The 21853-nt window shown below is 41.6% G+C and overlaps 1 protein-coding gene across 1 annotated transcript; it reads right to left on the bottom strand.

Moving 5' to 3' along the window:
• Positions 1 to 213: 213 nt before the first annotated feature.
• Positions 214 to 21018, bottom strand: LOC310775330 (uncharacterized protein). Its single transcript, XM_083635476.1, has 17 exons — positions 20893 to 21018; positions 19112 to 19169; positions 18852 to 18881; positions 18181 to 18357; positions 17607 to 17761; positions 17427 to 17516; positions 17068 to 17131; positions 12892 to 13055; positions 10803 to 10902; positions 10470 to 10499; positions 10178 to 10354; positions 7256 to 7410; positions 7051 to 7140; positions 5078 to 5116; positions 4903 to 4972; positions 4634 to 4797; positions 214 to 1370 (listed from the first exon to the last, which is right to left on the bottom strand). The coding sequence occupies exons 2-17, from the start codon at positions 19167 to 19169 to the stop codon at positions 1215 to 1217; spliced, it is 1719 nt and encodes a 572-aa protein (XP_083491602.1). The 5' UTR covers positions 20893 to 21018; the 3' UTR covers positions 214 to 1214.
• Between the last annotated feature and the right edge of the window lie 835 nt (positions 21019 to 21853).

Below are 21853 nucleotides of genomic sequence, written 5' to 3'. Positions count from 1 at the left end.
CCACTTAAACAAGTGAGTTTGTGAACAGAAGGTACACAAATTATGGTAATTTCAGCCAGGCTGATACTAGGAGGGGAGAGTGGATGAGAAACTCCATCTGTCGAGGATCAACCATAGTGGCATCCAGAGGCAATCAGTATCAAATGGCACACCACCAGGAATAATTTCATATTCAAAAACAGCACAGATACAATCATTTATTTTAAACCAGTGATTGCAACAATATATTCGCCACCGTTTAAGAAAAGTGAAAGAACGTTGACCCCACACACACAAACTTACAAATTACATGCTCTCCTTTTCGCAATCTTTCCCTGTACATTCCTTGCTGGCTCTATGTGGTCAACACAGGTGCCAATATGAGGGATGATCAGCAAGAATAAACAATATCCTATTTTGCTAATTTGTGATTTCAATTTATTTGCGATAATTGTTCAGATCTAAATAAAAGTTCAGTGACAACAAAGTCTGACTGTACAGAATTATGTTTATTTCTCAGCCATAAATCTTGGTATTGGATTGCTTGCTAGAATGTAAACTACAATGTCAAAATGTCATTACAAAGTAAATACTATAGTGTGGATGGAGAGCTTGTGAAACTGATGGACAAATGGATGGATTACTACAGTACAGCAGAATAACATGGAGCTAATATCACCATTATTTTTTCTGACCCATCATATGGATTGTCAACTAGTCAATAGTTGAAGCCAGATTGCAGGTGTAGTCAAAGCATCATTCTAAAAACAGTGCACAGTGGGATAAGCTAAGAGGGCTGAAACAGACCAGATTGATGGACCAAGTCCCTAAGATCACCAATAAGAAAAGGTGGCAGTGTTTGAGGAGCCTGCTGCAGTCACCGCTGAAGCCTCTCCAGCAAGAAGAGCCTTACCATTGATGACCAACACGATTACAACCCCAGGTATCGGAAGGCAAGGGCAGAGATTTACAAGAACCCGAAGATCAACTGTAAAATGAGGCGTGGAGACAAGTTCACAGAGACCACCTTCTTGTTTTCTACAGTATTTAAAGATAAGATGTAAATAAGAACTTGAATTTAGATAGCCCTTTCTTTGTGGATTGATACATTTTGATTATCTAATGACTCCAAAAGAGTCAAAGCAATGAAATAGTGCTAAAAAGCTGAGGGGGACAGAATTAGTGCACGATATTCTTTCTGCCTCTCCGTGAGCCAACCTTGTCACAGCTACACACTAGACAGAAAGAGCAAAGAAACAAGCCAGCAGTGGAATCATCATTATGGGTCCTTGGGTGCTGGAGGCTGCGGTGGTGTAGACCTTCCTGTCGTGAAGGGGCTGCTGGGGCCGATACACATCGTGATAGCCTGCATGGCGAGGGAACATCTTCATCTGGTGGGGGGAAACAAACATTGTTATGTGGCATTTTGGATAGACACACATGTACTAGGTCCATTCTTTGACTTGCTGTACTGTACAACCAAGTTATTTTCCAGCTCCATCACCTGGTCAAGTGACACGACCTGTTAAAACCACACACACACACACATCATGGTGGCTATAAAGTGTACACACCATGAATGCATGATATATCGGCAATCATATTGCCACTGGTCCGATGTTGCAATATTATCTATCTATATTATTAATAGTTATCCATATCAGACAAAAATCGACAGGAAACAATGCGGTAAATCTATGATTTATGGGCTTTTCCAAATGTTTTGAAATAAAGAAATGCATTACTTTTTGAAATTCACAGTGTTTACAGGTGTTTATCAGTACATGCAAAATTCTATTATCATAGAAATGTGTTTTTATACAGATCATATCGACATCTGTAAATATTGGTTATCGGCCATAACCGCAATGTTAATATTGGCTATCGGTATCGGCCAAAATGTTCATATCGGTGCATCCCTAATTTCAAAGTGTGCTATCCAACAGACAAAATTTAAGTACCGAGCAGATCAGGAGGATTATGTGGATAAAGGTGGCATAGTGCACTCCTGATTTGGTCCTTCTTAATTGCCCATCCACCCGAACTTCAAGTGAAGTGTTGGCAAAGTGTCCACACAGTGGGACAGACTCTTCCTTATGCACTTAAAACCTGTTTTAGCTTCTGATGCATTGCTAACATTTCATTATGCTGAAGATCTAGCACACTGTTGTACTATTACACAATGACAAATGCCTCTAGAGGTAGAGATGTTAATCACAGTCTAGATATCACCTCTCTGCATGGTTTAAAGTGAGTGAACTTTAATATACTGTAGAGGCTTGAGTAAAGGGGGGAGGGGAACTTGTAAAACCTGTGCTGCTGCAATGAATGATTTTAGACTGCAGATAATTTAACAAAGCACCGGGTAGCATGTTTGGAACAGTGAGATAAGTCACATTAACTGAACTGTCAGAAACATCTCTATGCTCCATCTTGTCTGGAGCATAGTGATGTCATCATTGTCTCCACTGATAGAAAACGATAATTTCTGTTACTTGTCAGCAGCCTTTTAGTTTGGAATGAACTTCCAAGCTGGTCCTCATTTCAGTATCAATTAACACACGCAAGTATGGCAGTGGTCACACTGGCTTCATTGAGTTATTCAGAAGAAATCTCTAGCTATAATAAAAAATAAAGTAATTAAGAAAAATCTCTTTGGCAAATGACTCCCAATATTTTCGCTAAAATAGTCTGATCAAAAATAGATCCGCCTGAAAGAGCTTCCCTTCCCTCACCACAATTAATTAATTAATGTAATGTATATTGTACCATTAGTTTAGTTTATGGAGTTTTTTCAGGTTTTGGCCATTGTGTAGTTAGGATGTTAGATAAGGGCACTAGCCAACAACCGCACTCCCTCTCGTGTGATATTGCTTAATTATGATGATTGCACTCAGTCTCAACAGAAACGGTCAATTATAAATTAATTACAATGGATTGACAAGGCACTTTTGCAATTGCACCTGTGTATTGAAACAGATTAAGGAGGCACAGAGGCTGTTTTTAAAATGTATTCAGTGTATACTTTATTTTAAAATGTGCTCAAATGCTACATAAGCCTTTTTTTCTTAGAGTTGGGTAATTAGCCATTCGCTGTCCAAGGTTCTGAAATACGCAACTGTAGGGATTATGTGCCCGATAGGTGATACTAATCGCATAATCACCTAATGGTGTGTTCAAAATAGTTTGTTTCTCAGATACCCTCTGGGTAGTATAGCGATTTGACACTGCCATGGCTGGTGCTGAAAGCTTGTGCTCATTCCAAACACTAATTTCACTGATTAGTTCCCGTCAAATCAGCAGGTGGAGTATTTGGTTGATTAGTTCCCGTCAAATCAGCAGGTGGAGTATTTGGTTGATTAGCAGTTCCCGTCAAATCAGCAGGTGGGGTATTTCAAGATTCAAGAGTCAAGATTCAAGATTTTTATTGTCACTCCATGGTACAAGTATCACGTGTGAAATTCTTGTGCTGTGGACTCCGTTTACAACATAGTGCAAATAGTACAAATATAACAGGGCATATGGGTGCAAAAACAACAAGAGACACAACAAGCTGTTGTGGTTGTTTAGTTCCCGTCAAATCAGCAGGTTGAGTATTTGGTTGATTACGTTCCTGTCAAATCAGCAGGTGGAGTACTTGGTTGTTTCGTTCCCGTCAAATCAGCAGGTGGAGTATTTGGTTGATTAGCAGTTCCTCTCAAATCAGCAGGTGGGGAGTATTTGGTTGATTAGTTCCGGTCAAATCAGCAGGTGGAGTATTTGGTTGATTAGTTGCCGTCAAAGCAGCAGTTTGGAGTATTCGGTTGGAATGGAAACCTGCAGTCGCTCAGCCGGAGGAGGACATGCTGCCTTGGTAATGCAGTAATGAATTTGAAGGCTTTTCTCCCAGCGTGCAATAATGACATACAGGTTCTGTAAGGTTTACTTCAGACCTTGAGGGTGTTTTCACTTACAACACCACAGCTAGACTGCTGTACTACATACAGTATGGAATCTATTCCAGTTCACGTGAAAACAAACTGCTTCAACACTGGACTAGCAGCATTCATGCAATGACGCTTGAAAATGCCAAAGCACACAGATGGGTGCTGGTGAAGTCGACTGGGGTTCACCGGATGCACTTGGCATAACCCTCATCGGTGTACAGCAGGGCAAGACTAGCACGTGCCACGGAGGGCTGAGTGCATCCAAAGACTACAACCAGCCCATTTCACAGATTCCCCTGTCTGATTGAAGTTGTACTAATCACTGAGCCAGCACTTAGTGGCTGTCACTGAATAATAGTGAATAAATGACTGAATAAATAATAACCTATTTTGCCATCACATCAACATGTGACAACGTTTTCGCTATGACTTGCAGTTATAGCGTATGTATGCTACTCATGGCTTGGCGTAATACATTTCAATTGAGTCCTCAAATGTCCTGAAACGTTTAGCTCCAACTCTACTCGATTACAGCAAGCGCCACACGTTCTCGTGACACTTTAATTGAATCAGGTGTGCTAAAAGGTTTGCTAAAAGATGCATGCAGGACATGGTGTACCTGGATCAGACATTTTCTAATCTCCAGGAAATAACAAGATTTGTACTTCAAGAGTTAAATATTTCTCTCACATCGGCCAGCAAGCACCAAGAGAGTCGATGACACTTACCAGGTCCTTGTCTATCTTGATAGGATTTTTAAAGACCGTCCAAACCACTGCTTCATTACATGAAGGGGTGGTTAGGGAACCATTGTAGCGGTAGTATTCTGTGCGGTCCACATCACCAAGCAAGTCATCAATGGAAATCTCTTCAGTCACATTAACTTGGCTGCCTAAATTGAGACAAAACAAAAGAGGAAAACATGTCGTGGGGTACATCGTTTTGGTGTCTAAACTCAGGTTTGTAAAGGCTATGCTACAGTAGAGTGTGCACTCACTGATGTTTTGAATAGCTGACAGGTAGGAGGTAAATTTCTTCCAATAATCAGAGTTTGATGTGGAATCACCCTGCAGAAACAAACAAAGGTTCTCAAGGGCTTATCCAACCGTTAAATGGACCAGTGGATTGTGCTACCGCTTAGTCAAAACTAAACTAATAGCTTTATTATTTACCTCGTGACTTTCTGAACCTCCCTTGTGATCATCAGCAGCCTAGAAAATGGAAAGAATGCACCTTACTGTATGTAGAAGAGACAGTCTGGCTTGAGACTAACAGGAAGTGTAAATACAATCGGAAGTTCCGTTTGTATTTACACTTCCTGTGACTCAAACCTCATAATGTGAGTCAAACTAGGTTTGACCAGGTGAGTCAGACTAGTTTGAGCAGGTAAAACAGCATTTGAACGGGAAGTCGTGATACAATGGGTCAAGTGGGCGGGGCTACATAAGGCTCCATCTGGAATACAGGAAGCTTCACTCCATCTGGAATACAGGAAGCTTCACTCCATCTGGAATACAGGAAGCTTCACCTTTGTTAAGACATTTTCATTGAGCGTTTAATCACAGTTGGAAATCCAACATTGTGTATTTTCAGTAATGGGTTGGTGGGAAGAAGAAAATAAACATTCCTTCTTTGTCTGGTAAGCAAATTATGCACTGTAAATAAGCTGGGTCTCATGTATGAACATTATTGTAAAAATGCAGTAGGCAGTTTGAAAGTCGAACTGAACCTGTTCGTCACGTGCATAATGAGTCCGTTTCAGACTGAAAACATAGTTTGTCTAAGATGACAGGTTGAGAGGCGGGTCATAGTATCATGTCGATGATTTTATTTGACAATTCTGGGGACTGGATTGGGCTTTGGCCAATCCTGGCGTGTTCCGCCTCCAAATCGAGTGGGATTCAGTGTGTTGTGGCGCTCCCCTCGGGAAGAACCTTTTGACGGGAGGAGTGGAGCTCAGCGAGCCGCAGGCAGCCAGCTGCCTTCGTGTTGCCGAGCGGAGAGTGCAGCACGTCGGCTTGGAATCTCCGAAGTGCGACCCCTGACAACCAAGCTCTCGGATGCGCGCGCCATTATCGCTGCTGTAAATACGATATCCCTGGAATGCGCGTTTTAACGAGCCAGTTACATTTCTTTGCATTCTTAGAGATTATAGTTTTTGGTTTTTGTTCATGTTTCTAACAATTGGCCAAGTTAGTAGTTAGTTTATGGGATAGGAATTCTGCAAGATGACAGGCACTAGGCGCCATTTTCTATTTCATTTGGAAGAGAAAATTATCCAGAAATGAAGATTTGATTGACAGCTGCATGTCGTGATATGATTGGTTGAAATGGGGTAGAAATCTGATAGTACTAGGTGACGTCAGCAAACTGTACATTACTGTTATCAATGAAATCTTGAAAAATGAACTTTTGATGTGAAAAAGTGTGAAAAACTAAAGAAATTAGATTCTTGTGATTTTGTTTGCATACATTATTAAATAGGTGCACTGCATACCCAGGTATTTGAACTAAAAGAAAAGAAAAGTCATTTTTGGGTTCAGCTCGACTTTAAACATCATTATCAATGGAAAGTTAATAATAGCAAGAGCAGAGAATATAGAACCCGAATGACCCTTGTTTGTGTACTGTGATTGGCTAGTTATGTTCTAGCTAACCGGCTGTCTGATTGGTTGTTTTTTGTCAGACCTGTAATGCCTACAACAGTACTGGTTTCAAGATTTCAGCAGAGTCTGGAGTTTGCTTTACATCAGCTCATATATTGTGTTGATGTGGCATGTGTACATATGCACTGTCGTTTTACAATATGGCTTTTCGATTCCCTCCAAAACAGCAAGATGCATATAAGATAAGATAAGAAGAAAGTGTAAGAATCTTGATGCTTTGGGCAGGCAGTTTCTACTGAACTGCAAAAACCAGATGTTGCGTGTGGAGAAGCTAAACATAACAATTTTGTCTTTACAACTGTTGACATCGTCATTAAACCATTTACGTCAAACAACCTCTCTCATTTAGCATACATAGCTGAGCTTCTTTCAAACTACACAATATTTCTAGATGAAGCCAATCCCATTGTTCCTGTCATTGTAACCATAAGATAGTGTGACTCACTGCACAACATTGGTCTTAACCCACAGAACTTTACCTCAATAAAGAATCCTAGCACCGCCAGTCCGTTTGGAGTCACTAGTGCCTGTGCCAGCGTTAAATCTTTCCTCATGTTCACAATGTGCATCTGAATAAAAAACAAACCAATGACATTGAAAACACAAACCACAAAATATACTAGAATATGACAGAACATCTTCAATACCACACCTCAGTCCTCTACATGGTATGTAGCGTTTTACCTCCATTGGGTACTTTTTGGAGTCCACAGCATGCTCTGAGCCCTTGGAGCCGTCCGATGTGCTGCCCCAGTGGAAGTGGAACTGGAGGGTGGAGTAGACGTGACCCAGGCCGCCGCCGGAGATCTCCACCATACCGTCAATCAGCACAGCCTTCACTGGGAGGGAGGGAGAGCAGTGGGAGAGTATAGGAATAGCATCCAAAAACATAAATGGCAAAACAGACAAGCACCTTTAATGTCGCATTCTATCTGATTTACCGTATTTACGAGTTGTGAGCACATGAACGGCCCTTCAATGTCGTATTTACCAGTGGGAATTTCGGATTTCTCGATGATACACGAGTTTCCGACGTTGTGACATTGCATGAGGATTCGGGGCTACAATGGCGGGAAGTATGGCGTCTGTGGCACCAATTGACTGTAAAGAGTTATACATTTTGTTATTCTGTTAATAGTAGCTAGCATTTATTTTTAGTAGTTGCACATTATGGCCTATGTAGCTACCATAATGACCCACTACTTGCTTTTAGTAAGAAAACACCAGCCATGAGCGTCCATGTTTGTTGCTCTTTCAAACCAAGAGCACTTGAACGGGGTCCTGTCATAATTACCCTGGTCACCCCTGGTAAATACGATATATCCGAGGAGCACATGAATGCGGCATAAGACCACGGCGCCACTCCCCCTACAGCCCCTTCTCCCTCGCCCCCGCCCCCTCAACACCACTCATATCCCCCTAGCCACTAACCCTACCACCCCTCGAATCCCGACTCTCGATCCCGACTTCCTATCCCTATGCCCCCTAAACATGGCCGTAACTAGCTATGAGGAAGGGGAGGTCCGGACCTCCCCTAATATTTCAGAGGAAAAAAAAAGAAAAAAAAAAAAAAAAAATTTTTTATAAAACAATCTGCATGGAAAAGCATGAAAAATACGGGATCGCTTTTATTTTGAAACGAAAGGCAGGTCAGGCAGGAAGTCATCTGACGCTGCGTCCGCGGTAACTTGATTCCGACAGAGCAGCAGCATGGTGGTGAGTGATGACTGTCTGTCTGCCTGGCGAGATAATTGAAGGTGAGCGAGCTGCGAGACAGTGAGCGAAGTGAACGACAGACAGTGAGTGACACTGACAGATTTTTTAGCAACAACCAAGAAAGTAAGTGTCTAGTCTGTCTCTTAAGTAATGTTACCTGTGTGACACGTTGGGATGCTACTGGCTAATCATGCATGATGCCAATTGCCAAGCTCCCGAAGTCAGGTATGCAGGTGGCTATATGCATGGTTTCAGTTTCATGACCCAATAAGTAACAAAAAGAGGTGGTGTAAAGTTAAAAACAACATAATATATTTTATTTTACAAAAGTTCCTATCAGGAATAAATAAATGTCCCTCTGTATGTTTTTTTTATTATCGATGATGACTGTGTGTTGTGTACGGCTTGGGTTGTGTACCTGTGTTTGTAGGTGTCATTTTGATATGAATTTGGCTAAAACAGTTTGTGTTTGTTAGTTACAATTATGTTGACAGGAGAGCTGAGCAGGTGGTGACATGAAAGAGAATATACTGAATAATGACATCACAACAGTATAATCCTAATGTTGATTTAAAATGATATATTACTCTAAATATGGCTAAAAAAAGGGGGAAAAAAACCCTCATTTTTTTTTCAGCGGCGCCCTTGCGGGCGCCACCGAATCCGCCTCCCCTTGCTGGACCTCCCCTATTTCGGAACCCTGGTTACGGCCCTGCCCCTAAACATATACATTAAGCCATAAATGTAGGTCTTTGTTCAGGTACTCGTTGCTTAGAAACGGCTTTTGATGGGGGTGTGGGAAAATGTCATGACCTGACAGTTTTCAGATGAAATTTTTATTAATGCCAGCTAGGAGTAGGTGTCATTTTTGGAAATCTCATTTTGGAATTTACATTCCCATGTAAATTAGCCTGGGTAAACCAATCCCCCACGTAACCTGCTCTCAGACCTGTTCTCAGTCACTATGTGTCACTAGTGACTGGGAACTGAGAGAGCAGGTCACGTGGGGGCTGGGTTTACCTAGGCTACATGCCAATACCATTAAACCAAAGTGAAACCTGCCCCATCAAAGGCTTAATTTAAACTATTTCAGGACCTGGGTAGTGCCAATCTTCCTTCACATATATCATAAAGAAGAAAAGTGCTAAATCTAGAGCAGTTTCAAGATGTAGACTCAGCGAGCACTTTATTATGAACACCTGTTACCTGCTTATTCATGCAATGATATCTATCAGCCAATGTGGCAGCAGTGCTGTGCATAAGATCATGCAGATACAGGACAGCAGCTTCATCATGTTCACGTCAAACAGACAGAATGGGGGGGGAAATGTGATCTGTGACTTTGAGCGTTGGTTGAGCGTGGCATGGTTGTTTGTGACTTTGAGCGTGCCAGACGGGCTGCTCTGAGTATTTCTGAAGCTGCCGATCTCCTGCGATTCTCGCACATTACAGTTTAGAGTTCAGACAGAATGCAAAGATAAACAAAACATTTCCAGTGAGCGGTGGTTCTGCGGACAGAAACACCTTGTTGTTGAGGTCAGGTGAGCGGTGGTTCTGGGGACAGAAACACCTGGTTGATGAGGTCAGGCGAGGCCAGACTGGTTGGAGCTGGGCTACAGTAACTCAGATAATCTCTTTACAACTGTGGTGAGCAGAAAAGCATCTCAGAATGCAACAGTGCCATGCTCGAGGCGGGTGTCACTTTGGTAGCTGGTTGACATCGAGCTGAAAGCTGATACCTACCCAGGATTAGTATTGTGTTCCTATTAAAGTACTTGCCGAGTGTATTATAAACAATTATCCAACTGAGCCAAAATATATTAGTCCATCTAAGTTCTTGCTTAATTCGTCCAGGAAGCAGTAAATATGTATGACATAAGAGCTGCAAACCTGCATGGCCTGTGTTGGTGATGTACTTTATGGCATGCTTGTCATCAAACTTTGTGAAGGCGAGGTTATTAATTCGCTGGTCCACCACAACGTTGTTCTTCTTGATGTTGATGGGTGACTGGTGCTCGCCACCACAACGGGACTCAGGCAGAAGGTGCCACTTAGCCGGACTGTAGTCTGAAGGCCGAAGGACAAGCGCACCGTGAATATCACAAACTGAAATTGAATTCCAATACTGAAAAATACAATCCAAATCTTATTATAACAGCATTATTAGTTTGCCGTTACATACCACAGTGGTCATCATAGCACCATGCATGGCCTAAAGAATAGAAAAACAGTGCTATAACATTTCAGTTGACCCAGTCATAAAATTAGTTTCCAATACTATAGTGTCATTAGAGGAGAAATGCCAATAAATTGGCTAAGGAGTGCTGCTTCACGACTGCAGGTGTTAAAAAACAGGTGCTCATTGGATCCAAGGGAAATAAGTAGAGACAAAGATGGTTGACGTAATAATAAATTCAACTTGGTGAAGAGTCAGAACCAAAAAACTACCAAGGCACACTGTTTGCAGAATTTTTAAAAAGCCTTTAATTAAGTGGCTTCACGGTCATTAACCCACTTGAAGAAATTGCGGGGGAAGCATATACATGGCGCTCATTCAGAGGTTGCGGACCCCGATAGACGTTGGTGAGCATGGTCTTCATTGGAAACAGTTTAATCTGAGGGAAAAACAAAAGAAAGAATTATCCCAACTAGCCTACAATTGTGTTATAAGCAGGACCATTATATTGCGCGTTCTAAATTCTAAAAAAGGTATAAATGTCAAGTATTGGCATTTTCCAGCATCAATTTAACTCAATAAGCAATCAGTTTCATCAGCCAACTATAGTGTAAGCTGTATTGGAAGTGCTTTGAAAACCGCATAAAACCAAAGAACAATTAAAAGCTGTTAAAAATAAAAGATTGAAAGTGGGCCAAAAAAAAGTCAGAACATTTCAAGAAAGGAAAAGTACTGAATTAACTATCCTCAAGCAGGGTGTTCCCAAACCTAGAAGTCCTGATGGCAAACCAACAATCATCTTTATAATGATTGACAGAAACACAGTAAGAAGGGCCATGCCTCGTCAGCCTGGGAAGTCTAGTGGCTACGACGATGTGTTGCTCTCTACCAGAGATGTAACACCTCACACAAAAATGTAGACAGTCGGGTTTGTAATTATTGTCCACCTGACTGGGGCAGCAGGGAACAGACCACATGCACAGACACCTGCATCTACAGGGTTTCACCTCACAATCTGGTGCCTGTCAGTCACTCAGATAAGATGGAGAGGCAGATTACAGTACATGCATGCCACTCATGCCATTCAGTTACATACAGTACAGATTGAAAAACAGATACTGTCGCCAAAGCCATGTGCAACAACAACCTAGACAGAAGCCCCTAATGAAAAATTAAGATTATTTCTTTCCATTATCATTTCTATTTCCATTACCACTATCATTAGGCTCAACTTCATTTTAATTCCAGGGAGAATTTTCAGCCAATTGTGCCCTTTTAATTGCCTTTGGAAGATAAAAAAATAAAAAAGATCTGCCATGAAACCACATATTTGTGAAGGGATCATGATGGAATCAGCACATGCAGCCACCATAAACGAGAGTGAGCTGGGTGTGTCAAGGTTTACAGGGAAGGCAGGCGAGATAAAGTGATGACCAGACAACCTTGGGAGGGGGAGTCAGAATTCTGAGATTAAAGTCAGAATTCTCAGATTAAAGTCAGAAATGTGAGGGTAAAAAATAAATCAGTATTCTACCGATGTACCGAAATTCGAACGTCTGGGGTCACTAGATTTTTGGAACTTGAAAGTGGGGTCACAAGCCAAAAAAGGTTTCGAACCCCTGCAGTAAGGCAACGCGAACTACCGATACTGTTGGAGGCCGTGGCCTTTTTCCATCTCTATTCTTGTGTTACAGTACCTTTGCAGGAATTAACTGTAAAAAAATGAATAATAGTCATAAAATATAAATACAGTGCTGTTCTCCGCTCAGTCAAAGATACAGATAGTAGCTTTTAAGTTTGCCTTCCGTGTCTCCAGATCAGATTTCACAGCTGTGTTGGCAAGTATCCAAGTGCTGGCAAGCGTTCAAATTCTGGCTTGTGCTGTTGTCACTACTGCAACTGATACAACTATGATACATGGCCAGGGAAAAAAAAGCCGATGCCTAAAGAAGGGAAAGAGGATTCCAGCCAAGGTTACAGTCAATTAAATTGTAATTACTGTAGCAATTTCTCTAGTTTCTAGATTCCCTTAATTCACTCCCTTCTTTTAGCACATAAAAGAAAAACAAAATAGAGAATACAGGAAAACCGTGAATAGTGCTGGGAGAGAAGGTCTTATATTCCTCTCCCCTCATAAGTGGATCATACAAGAGTAGATTGCACATGATGAATCACATTAAATTGAGCTATCGACTCATAACCTGAGTGTGTTGTGGTGCGTTTACATTTACATTGTAAAACCTGTCTGTAAACCAAATGTCTCTTAAGGACAGTCTACACAGTCAGATTAGATATTATTCAGATGTTCAACTGTGACCCGTATAAAGACAGCTTTCCCTTTGCATTGGGGCGTGTTTACTAAACACAGCCTTTTCCGTCTACTGGAAAAGAAGGGTTTCTCCATTCCTTTTAAAGTGCGACATCTTACCAGCTTTTTGTTGACTTTGATTGGCTCTTGAAAGACTGTCCAAACCACTGCTTCGTTGCAGGTGGGGGTGGTCAAGGAACCCATGTACCGGTAGAATTTTGTGAGGTCTACATCTCCAATCAGGTCGTCAATAGAAATGCTGTGGCTTATGTTAACCATAGAGTCTACAAAAAGATAAAAACACAAATGAGACAATATTTAAATTATCAGTGAAGTTAAATGGATTTAAATAGCCTACATTAATATAACCAGAAGTCCCAGGTTTGATAAACATCATAAAGGAGCAGATTGGGCGAAGCACTTTATACCACACCTAATGTATGTTCCAACAAACAATGCAAGTTCAAAAACAAATGCCAGTAACACTCCCTCATTACCACCACTGAGGTGCCCTTGAGCAAGGCCCTTAACCCCAACCGCTCCAGTGGAGCTGATCAGTGGCCAGCAGATCAGACTGTGGTTGTACTGGTCAGCTTCCAGGTATGAATGTGTGTGTGAATGTGAACAGGGCACTCCTGAAAAAGAGAGCATTGCTCTCAGTCAGACTCCCCCTGTATAAATAAAGGTTTAAAAAACAAAAAACAAAAACAAAAACACACCATTTACACCTGGTTTTTAAATGTGACCTGTATCCGGATACATTATCTGGATGTTATCTGGATAAGGAAAAATGCCTAATAATTCAGGGTGCAAATGCATCATGATCAGGATGTGATCAGATCTTGCCGACATCATTTTTAAAGGTCACCATTATCCAGAGGACTTATCCGGATACAGGTCACATTTAAAAACCAGGTGTAAATGGGGTGTTTGACCTACAACTTCAAAGGGGATGATTTCTGTAACGTAAGCAATGTTGTCTGTATGCCAAGTGTGCATGTGGATGGGCAGGTTTGAGGTGTCACTGTAAACAACCTGAGCACAGGAGTGCCATTAGAAATCACGACAAGTCCCTGTGACAGTGAACTTCATACAGGCACAACACAATGCGTCCTCACTCAAATATACAGGTATTGAACAATTAGGAAGTGATATCAATATCCTACTAGGGTTAATGTGTATTAATGTAGTTTATTTTTATGCTTTACTTTTCATTCAACCTTATTTAGTTCTCAAAACAGATTGAGGTCTGGAAAAAAGCAAAGTGGAGAAGTAAATTAATAGTGAATACATAAGGAATGGAATCTGATTAGAGTGAAGATCAAGGCCTAAAATGATCCAGATTTAACAAGGATGCCAAATGATATCAGATAATCCTTCCCATTGAAAAGTGACGTATGGCTGTCAATTAGACAGCCTTTCCCCCCCTCTCAATTTTCCCCCATTTATTGTACAGTTTGTGTTGGCGCCGAGCATGATAACTGGATATTTAGTGACCAGTTGTTACATTTTCTCATCTGATGAAGAGTGCTAAGCTTGAAAAAGAAAATCTATAAATGTATACACCTTGGGAGCAGCTTATTGTAATGTACGCACAACATGCATGAAGTCTTAAAGGGATAGTTCCGTTTTTTTTATGTGGGGTTGTATGAGGTACGACAGTCAGTGTACTACATGCAGTAGGATGCAGCCGGCGCAGTCCCAGTTTGGAGAAATGGAGACTGGCTGCGTCAGGCATGTAGAAGGTGGCCATGAGCAAAAACTGAAAAAAACTGAAAAAAAATACATAAAATGCTTCTGTACTGCTCACCTTGTGTAATTCAACTCTCCACAAGCCCTGAGATGCCAAGTTGACATGAAGACATAATTTACACCCTGTTTTAACTTAAATATAGCCATATGCAGCTGGCGGCTCACTCTTTTTTGTCTATCCCTTCTAGCTCGAGCACCTGGCTCAGATTTCAGCTAAAAACAGCATGTAAATGTCTTTTCAAGTCCACTTGGCATCTCAGGGCTTGTGGAGACTTTTTATTACGCCAGGTGAGCAGTATGGAAGCATTTCATGTATTTTTCTCTTGTTTTTTTTAACGTTTTTGCTCATTGTCTCCTTCACACTCAGCAAGCAGCTCTAAATGCCTGAAGCGGCCGGCCTCCATTTCTCCAAACTGGGACCGTGCCGGCTGCATTCTATACTACATAGTACATTGACTGTATGCAAGTATCCTACCTCATGCAACCCCACATAAAAAAAAACTGAACTATCCCTTTAAGCGATGTCTCCCCTTAATGACATAACGGAGAAAGTGAAACAACAAGGCCAGGTCGAAACCTGGCATACGGCCGGTGCATGGGATCACCCATGTATACCCATACACATTTTAACAATCAACAGAACACATATAAGCCGTCATCTGATTTTCCACCTTTTTTCCCTGTTTGTGTTTAGGGATGCAGGATAAAGATTTTTTTTTTTTTTAATAAATGCTGCAGCTGCACACTTACTGTTTAAACTTGAATTATAATTGTTGTTTTTCTTTGTTGTTTGATGTGAATTTATGGCTTTTTGGCACCTATATGTAACCTTTTAAGGTTGAGATAATTGTATTATCATTATATGGTCCAACTATTTCAGTAAAGCACTTGAAACACTTGAAATATTCTTACTTGGGTGGTATCATTCTACTTGAAATGATGGTAAAATGTATTATTTTTAGTAAAATAACATGTCACGTGTGCAATGCAATATTTGTAATGGAATCATTATGGGACACGGCTAAGAGCCAAACTTAGCCATAGTTCCATAATGATTCCATTTGCATTGCACACATGCTACACTATGCTAGCTAATGCTGTGCCAGGTATTAGCCGTGTCCCATAAAGATTCCATTACAAAACACGTTAACGTTAGCCAAACGTTTTTTTGGTTTCAATCATGAGAGACCAGAGGGTAAGGTTAATCAGCAAGCTTTATTAAAGTATGGCATGGCGATAAGATTCATGGCCTGAAGCGGTATGGCATTAATTCTGATGGCGTGGCAGCATGGCAACTGATTCTTTGGCGTAGTGACTCCGTGGCAAGATGCCTCTCTTCTTGAGGCGGGAGGGCATCTGCTCGGGCTAGAATAGAGAACCCCCCCCCCCGTAGGGGATTCTTCAGGAGTCAATACATTGGTGGTGCACTGGGGAGGTGGGTGGGGTGAAACACGGCTTCCAGAGAAGGAATTAGATCAGTTCAAGTGCAGCGGCTAGAGGTCAGGGCAAGAGGACGGTGCGGCGCCCGGCGTGGCTATAAATACTGCCGCGTCATAGCCTCGGCACTGACGACATTAACGGCATCACCTAGGCAAGTGCGTCATGCGAACGTCACGCTGGGATTATTGCACTTGTCGTCACGCTAGGATTACGTGTGATGATGAGGTCGCTATGTCACTAGATTACGTGTGGCGTGAGGCAGCGTGTCTGGTCTTCATCTTGAAACTAGGTCGAGACCATCATTACACAATGCATTGCCAGCTATCTCAAAAACTAATGTGACAGGATAAGGTCCGTTTGATATGTAGTTAAACATGTTATTTTACACCGTTTGAAAGAATGAACCCACCTTGAATTCTTTGAACAGGTCTGCCATAAAAAGTTGAATGGAGGCTAAGTAAGCAGCAGAAGCACTATTGTTTTTGTTTTAAATACTTGAGGGCTACATGCCACTGGTGTTGCACTGTTTGCACTCACTGCCATACAGAGTTGAATGTAAGAAGTAAGCAGAAGCACATTGTTTTGTTTTAAAGTTGAAGGCTACATGTCATTTGTTCATTGGAAATGGTTGCATACTTTAATAAAGGAGATCTCACCGCTGTTTACATGCTTTTCCGATCGGCTAACACGCTAGTTATAGCCTACTTAGCTCAGCTGTTAGCTACTTATCTTAGCTCTCTCCCTCGCGGTAAGATGTTCATGTTCCTTACGCATAACATTCATGTATATTTGCTGGAAGGGGAGACGTCTCCCGCTACTGTTGATGTCCAGAGACACTGGGAAATGTGTGTTTGTTTATTTGTTGCGTCGCGTGTAACGTTAACATGGGCGCCAGCCGTGAGCGACTCTGTCAAGCTAAACAAGATCAGATCAGGGCAGACAGGAAGTCCGAAACCGGACATTCATCAAATAAAACAAATTTCAAAGTAAAAGCCCATCTTGATGAAAGGGTGCCAGGAAGGGTGACAGGAAGGGTGACAGGAGCGATTGGGACACACGTGCTCCTATAGGCCAGTTCAAGCACCGGCCTAAAAAAGGACCAACCTTTAGCTGGGAGGTAAGATGTGAAGTCATCCCACGTTTGTGATGTAGCTACATCTTCTGTTGCCTTCAGGGAAGAGACAATGATTATCGTAAAACATTTCAATTTAGGCTAAATATACTGCCTTGCATGTTGCTGAATTTACGTTATTCCTGATGTGGGGGCAATTCAATATTGCAATTTATTTGCGAAGGTGTAAACTCTAGACTCTTTATTATAGGCTGTCAAAGTCAATTAAATGTCTGCAAAATTACCGCTTTACCATCACTGGACTTCCTATACAGTTTAGTGACCGTTCACCTAAAGTTTATACAAATTCTAAGACCTTTCTTTGGAAACAATTTAGAAGTGTGTGACATACATCTATGAAAAACCCCAGAACAGCAATTCCCTCTGGATCCTCTTTGGCTTGCTCCACGGTAAGACCCTTCTTCAGACTGACTATGTGCATCTAGAGGAAATGGAATAATTTGAAAACCAAGAGATGGAAAAACAAGGCAAAAACAGCAAAAGCAGAGGTTTAACATAATTTTGACACTACCTCCATGGGATATCTGTGTCCATTAATCGTGTGCTCCGAGCCCGGGTGGTGGTCTGTAGTATCCCCCCAGTGGAAATGAAACTGAAGTGATGAATACGTTCCATTGAGACCGCCTCCTTTCACTTCAACCTCATTTTCCTCCAATATGCATTTCACTGGCACCCCCCGAGGGAAAAATAGAGAAGTGTGTTTAATAACTACTTAATTACAGTCAGAGATCACTTAAAAATGTATAGCATGCCATGTGAATTGCTTTGGGATTGCTTTAGTCGTGCTACTTTTAGTGGTGGAAATGGACAGGTATTACTGTGGGAACCCTAATTAGACAGGGTGGGCCCCCCAGACACCCCCCCCCCCCCCCCCCCCTCACATGCCCCCCCCCCCCCCCAGGAGGCATAGGGTAGCCTATTATTTATGTTCAAATCAAGAGCTGGATGCTGTTTTACCAATTACCATTAGAGCTACATAAAAAGCTCTTACAAAAGTTACTTAAATAAGATTGCCGAGATCTGATTATTTCCCCTTGATTTTATTCATAACAGACTTGATGACACTCTCAAGCTGGCATACATACCTGTATGTCCAGTGTTTGTCAGAGACTTGAGGGCATGGTGAGAGGAGAAGTTGACAAGGGCAAAGTTATGGAGTTTGTCGTCAGTCAGAACATGGCTGGTGGCGATATTGACAGGAGACTGCTTCTTCCCCCCGCAGGAAGCACCGGGGATGCTCCTCCATTTCGATGGGGGGTACTCTATAAGAGTTAGGGGTGCTCTTAATACCACAGACCAACACAAAAATGATTGAAATTTTGCCCCAAATCGTCCAATAAGTAAGTGGTCCTCAATCCTGGCTCTTGGCCTTTTCTATCCTACTAGGTGGTTAAATGAAGCCTACTGCAAGTTCAGTCAGGAAGACCACCTCTTTCACATTATGTCCTCTAGCCTTCTACTACTTCCCACCTGAGAGGATAAGGTTGCAGAGTTCTACTTCATCCACAAATTATCGCTGCTTTCATTTGCTAAATATGATCTTCCCATAATTGGGAAATGGATTCAGATGGATCAATGTTTTGATTCATTATTGCCTTTTGATTAATAAACCTAGTCTCTCCTGATTTAATCGTTTCCACCAGGTGTAAATCAGTCTGTGATGGCATATCTAGAGTGAAAAGCAACAGGGCTCCTGGGTCCTGAGCACTTGGATTGAGAACCTCTGCATGAACTCAAGAAATCGGCCCTTACTTACCACAGCCAGTATAGCACCACTCACTGCCATCTAAAAGAATATAGCAACATACTAACAGTGAATAGTGCAGGAACAGTTGAACAAAAAGCCATGCAGACATCTCAAACTGTCACTTGGGAAAATAAATAAATACATAAATAAATACATAAATACATTCAGAATTACAGAAATAAATACAGAAATACAGAACAAGGCAAAAACGTCTGGAGCTGACCAACACCCCAATTTAATTTGAGTAGAAACTGAGGTACTGCACTCACCAGATGCTCCAACTGAGGCTCCCCAACACACGCACAGCAGAAGAGTGGAGAGAAGCATCTTGGAATTGGAATTTATTCAACACAATTAATACATTCTGCAAAACCAATTTCACAGCTTCACATCACATCTGACTGAGAATAGAGCGCTGGCGCAGAGGAAATGGCTGCACACCAAGTAAAGGGCGTCACATGGTGTGAAAGACACTGACTGTGTGAAAAGTGGTGGGGACATGAGGCTCAGTTGAAAAAAACATTTCAACCGTCTTCAACACATCAAGGTCACCCCATCGTAGGAGTTTGAGTTGTCAGCAACACTGGTCTAACTTCACCAGTGAGATGAGATACATTTTCAATAGATTACCGGTTGCATCTGTTTTGACACGTCTGCACTGACATGAAACTCACACCTCTGCCTGTGCAGCGGTAGCAGAAGACAATCGACAAGCTTCCTTTATTTCACATGGGAGACTAAAACACTAAAACACCCTTCATATGTGATTTTAGGCAATGTAATGGGGGGGCTCGTATAGACTCTATACTGCATGTGGCAGTATGCATGCTTAATCTGTGTTATGATGAGGGGGTCCTTGAAAGGATTGCTCCCCTGTAAGGGGTCGCTGGCCCCAAAAAGTTTGGGAACCACTGGTAGGTATTTACAGCAAGAAAATAATTGCATAACGGCACATCAAAAGGGCATAGCGTTAAGGCAACTTCGACCTCACAACAGCGATCCATATGCATCACATCCACAGCTACAACACCATGTCAATCGAACAATGCCATCTACTGTAGAAAGCACCAGTGCATGTCTTCTTCTGTGGTGTTTTATGGCAGTTGGCCTATGTTGCATTCTGGATTTATCGATCCACTGTTTCCCTACATTGTGTCCCTACTCTTGTACCCTCTTCTGTACGCTGACCGGCGGCCCCCCTCCCAGTGTCAGTCAGCCCTTTGTATTTACATTACATTGCATATTTTCTTATTGTGCATATAAAACTCTCTCAATGTGTTCTCCTTTGTCAATTAGCATTTCTTGGTGCCAACTATTTTTCCAGAACATTTTTAAGAAATTATGCTTTTTGTATGTATGTTTTTTTTCTTTTTTTCCCTGTGTCTGAGCCCGTTTGTCTTGTATCGTTTCATAAAAAAATGAAAATAAAATATTGAAAAAAGAAAGAAAATAAATTATGCTTAAAGTGATGGGAACAAAATCCGCCATTTGAAACAGTGGTGGGGAGTCTGGGGGCATGTCTGCACTCTAAATGACACCTATGGGCAACGTACAGATTGCAGATTCTATTAGCCAATGGAGGTTCATAGCATTTTGGAGAATGCTACCACTACCCTGTACACCCTTAGGAATGATGGTGGGAAGGCGGTCATTTTTGGCTTTTGCAAATGGACATCACACCTTTGCAAATGGACATCACCCCTCAATATTTCACAAATGGCAAAATGTGTTCCATCCGAGAACCGAGATATGAAAGGCCGTCTTCAGGATTACAGTATCAGAAAAGGAGCTACTGTAAGAGACTAGATGTTTACAGGTCACAACTTTCAGATATTGCAAGTGATGTGCAAGCCGTTGACCGCAGATTAGTTGTTTTAGTCTAATTATACTGAGCTAAAGCACAGAGAACATTTTAACATCAAAAATTCAAAAAAACAAAAAGGGGGCAGGAACTTGCCACTGACTGAATGCATCAACAGTCTGTTAAAATGTCCACAAGCAGAAAGGTTTATTATGTGTATTCTATTTATTAAAAAACAAAGCATCTTACCTTATTATCCAGGCTTCACCTTCCTACGGCTTAAAAAGAAATGGTTGGTACGTTAGTATGGAGGTTGTCACATTAAAGCTCGTGTCCAATTCTCAGTAAAGTCCCACAATGAAGAGAAGGTTAAGGTGGCAAAGACGTGCCTGAATATGGTTAAAGTCAGGGATATAGGGGAGGAACAAGCAATGGGAGAGGGCCCACTGTGTATACAACATTCACATATATTATACACAAGTATAAGGGAGACAGCTACACTACACCTAGCATGACTACAGGCCACACCTTGGGTACCTCTAATCAAAATACAGGTGGTTCCAATGATCTGATGAAGTCCAGATTTACAGCACTGCCTCTATATAGGACGATTTGTTCTGGAATAATGTCGGCAAACTGATACCAGGGAAGGCAGGGACGTGCACAGATAACCCCTCTGTCTTTCAGGGGCTTTCATGTTTTGAATGTGTAAAGTGGAAGTAAGTGGAAGCACTTCAAGTGTGGTCACCCTCAGGCACCACACTGACTGTATGTTACTTTATTTTTTATAAATAAGTGTGAGAGGTGCACCTTTTTTCCACATGAGCCACCCAAAATGTGCAAAATGAGCTTCGAAATGCAGATTATTTTCACATTGGGACTTCTGCAGGACTTGGCCTACACAGCAACTGTAGGAATGTGTGAATAATCAACCACAGTAATAGTACCAACTCAGGAAATTACTTACTACTTACTTACTATATATACACACACACACACACAATTGCGCAACTTCGCATCACTGATGACATCACTGTCACTGATGATGTCACAATGCCTATGACATCATCAGTGATGTCATCAAATGTTTTTTTTGTCAATAATGATGTCCCTGATTCCTTATATAAAAGTGAGCAAGTCTGTCCGTTTACATTTTTGTTCCACTGATTGATGTCACAATGTCTGACATCATCAGTGATGTCATAAGATG

The sequence above is a fragment of the Poromitra crassiceps genome, assembly GCF_964638095.1.
Source record: "Poromitra crassiceps genome assembly, chromosome: 4".
NCBI lineage: Eukaryota > Metazoa > Chordata > Actinopteri > Beryciformes > Melamphaidae > Poromitra > Poromitra crassiceps.
Note: the sequence above shows the minus strand (reverse complement) of the source record. Positions and strands in the feature narration are given on the sequence as shown.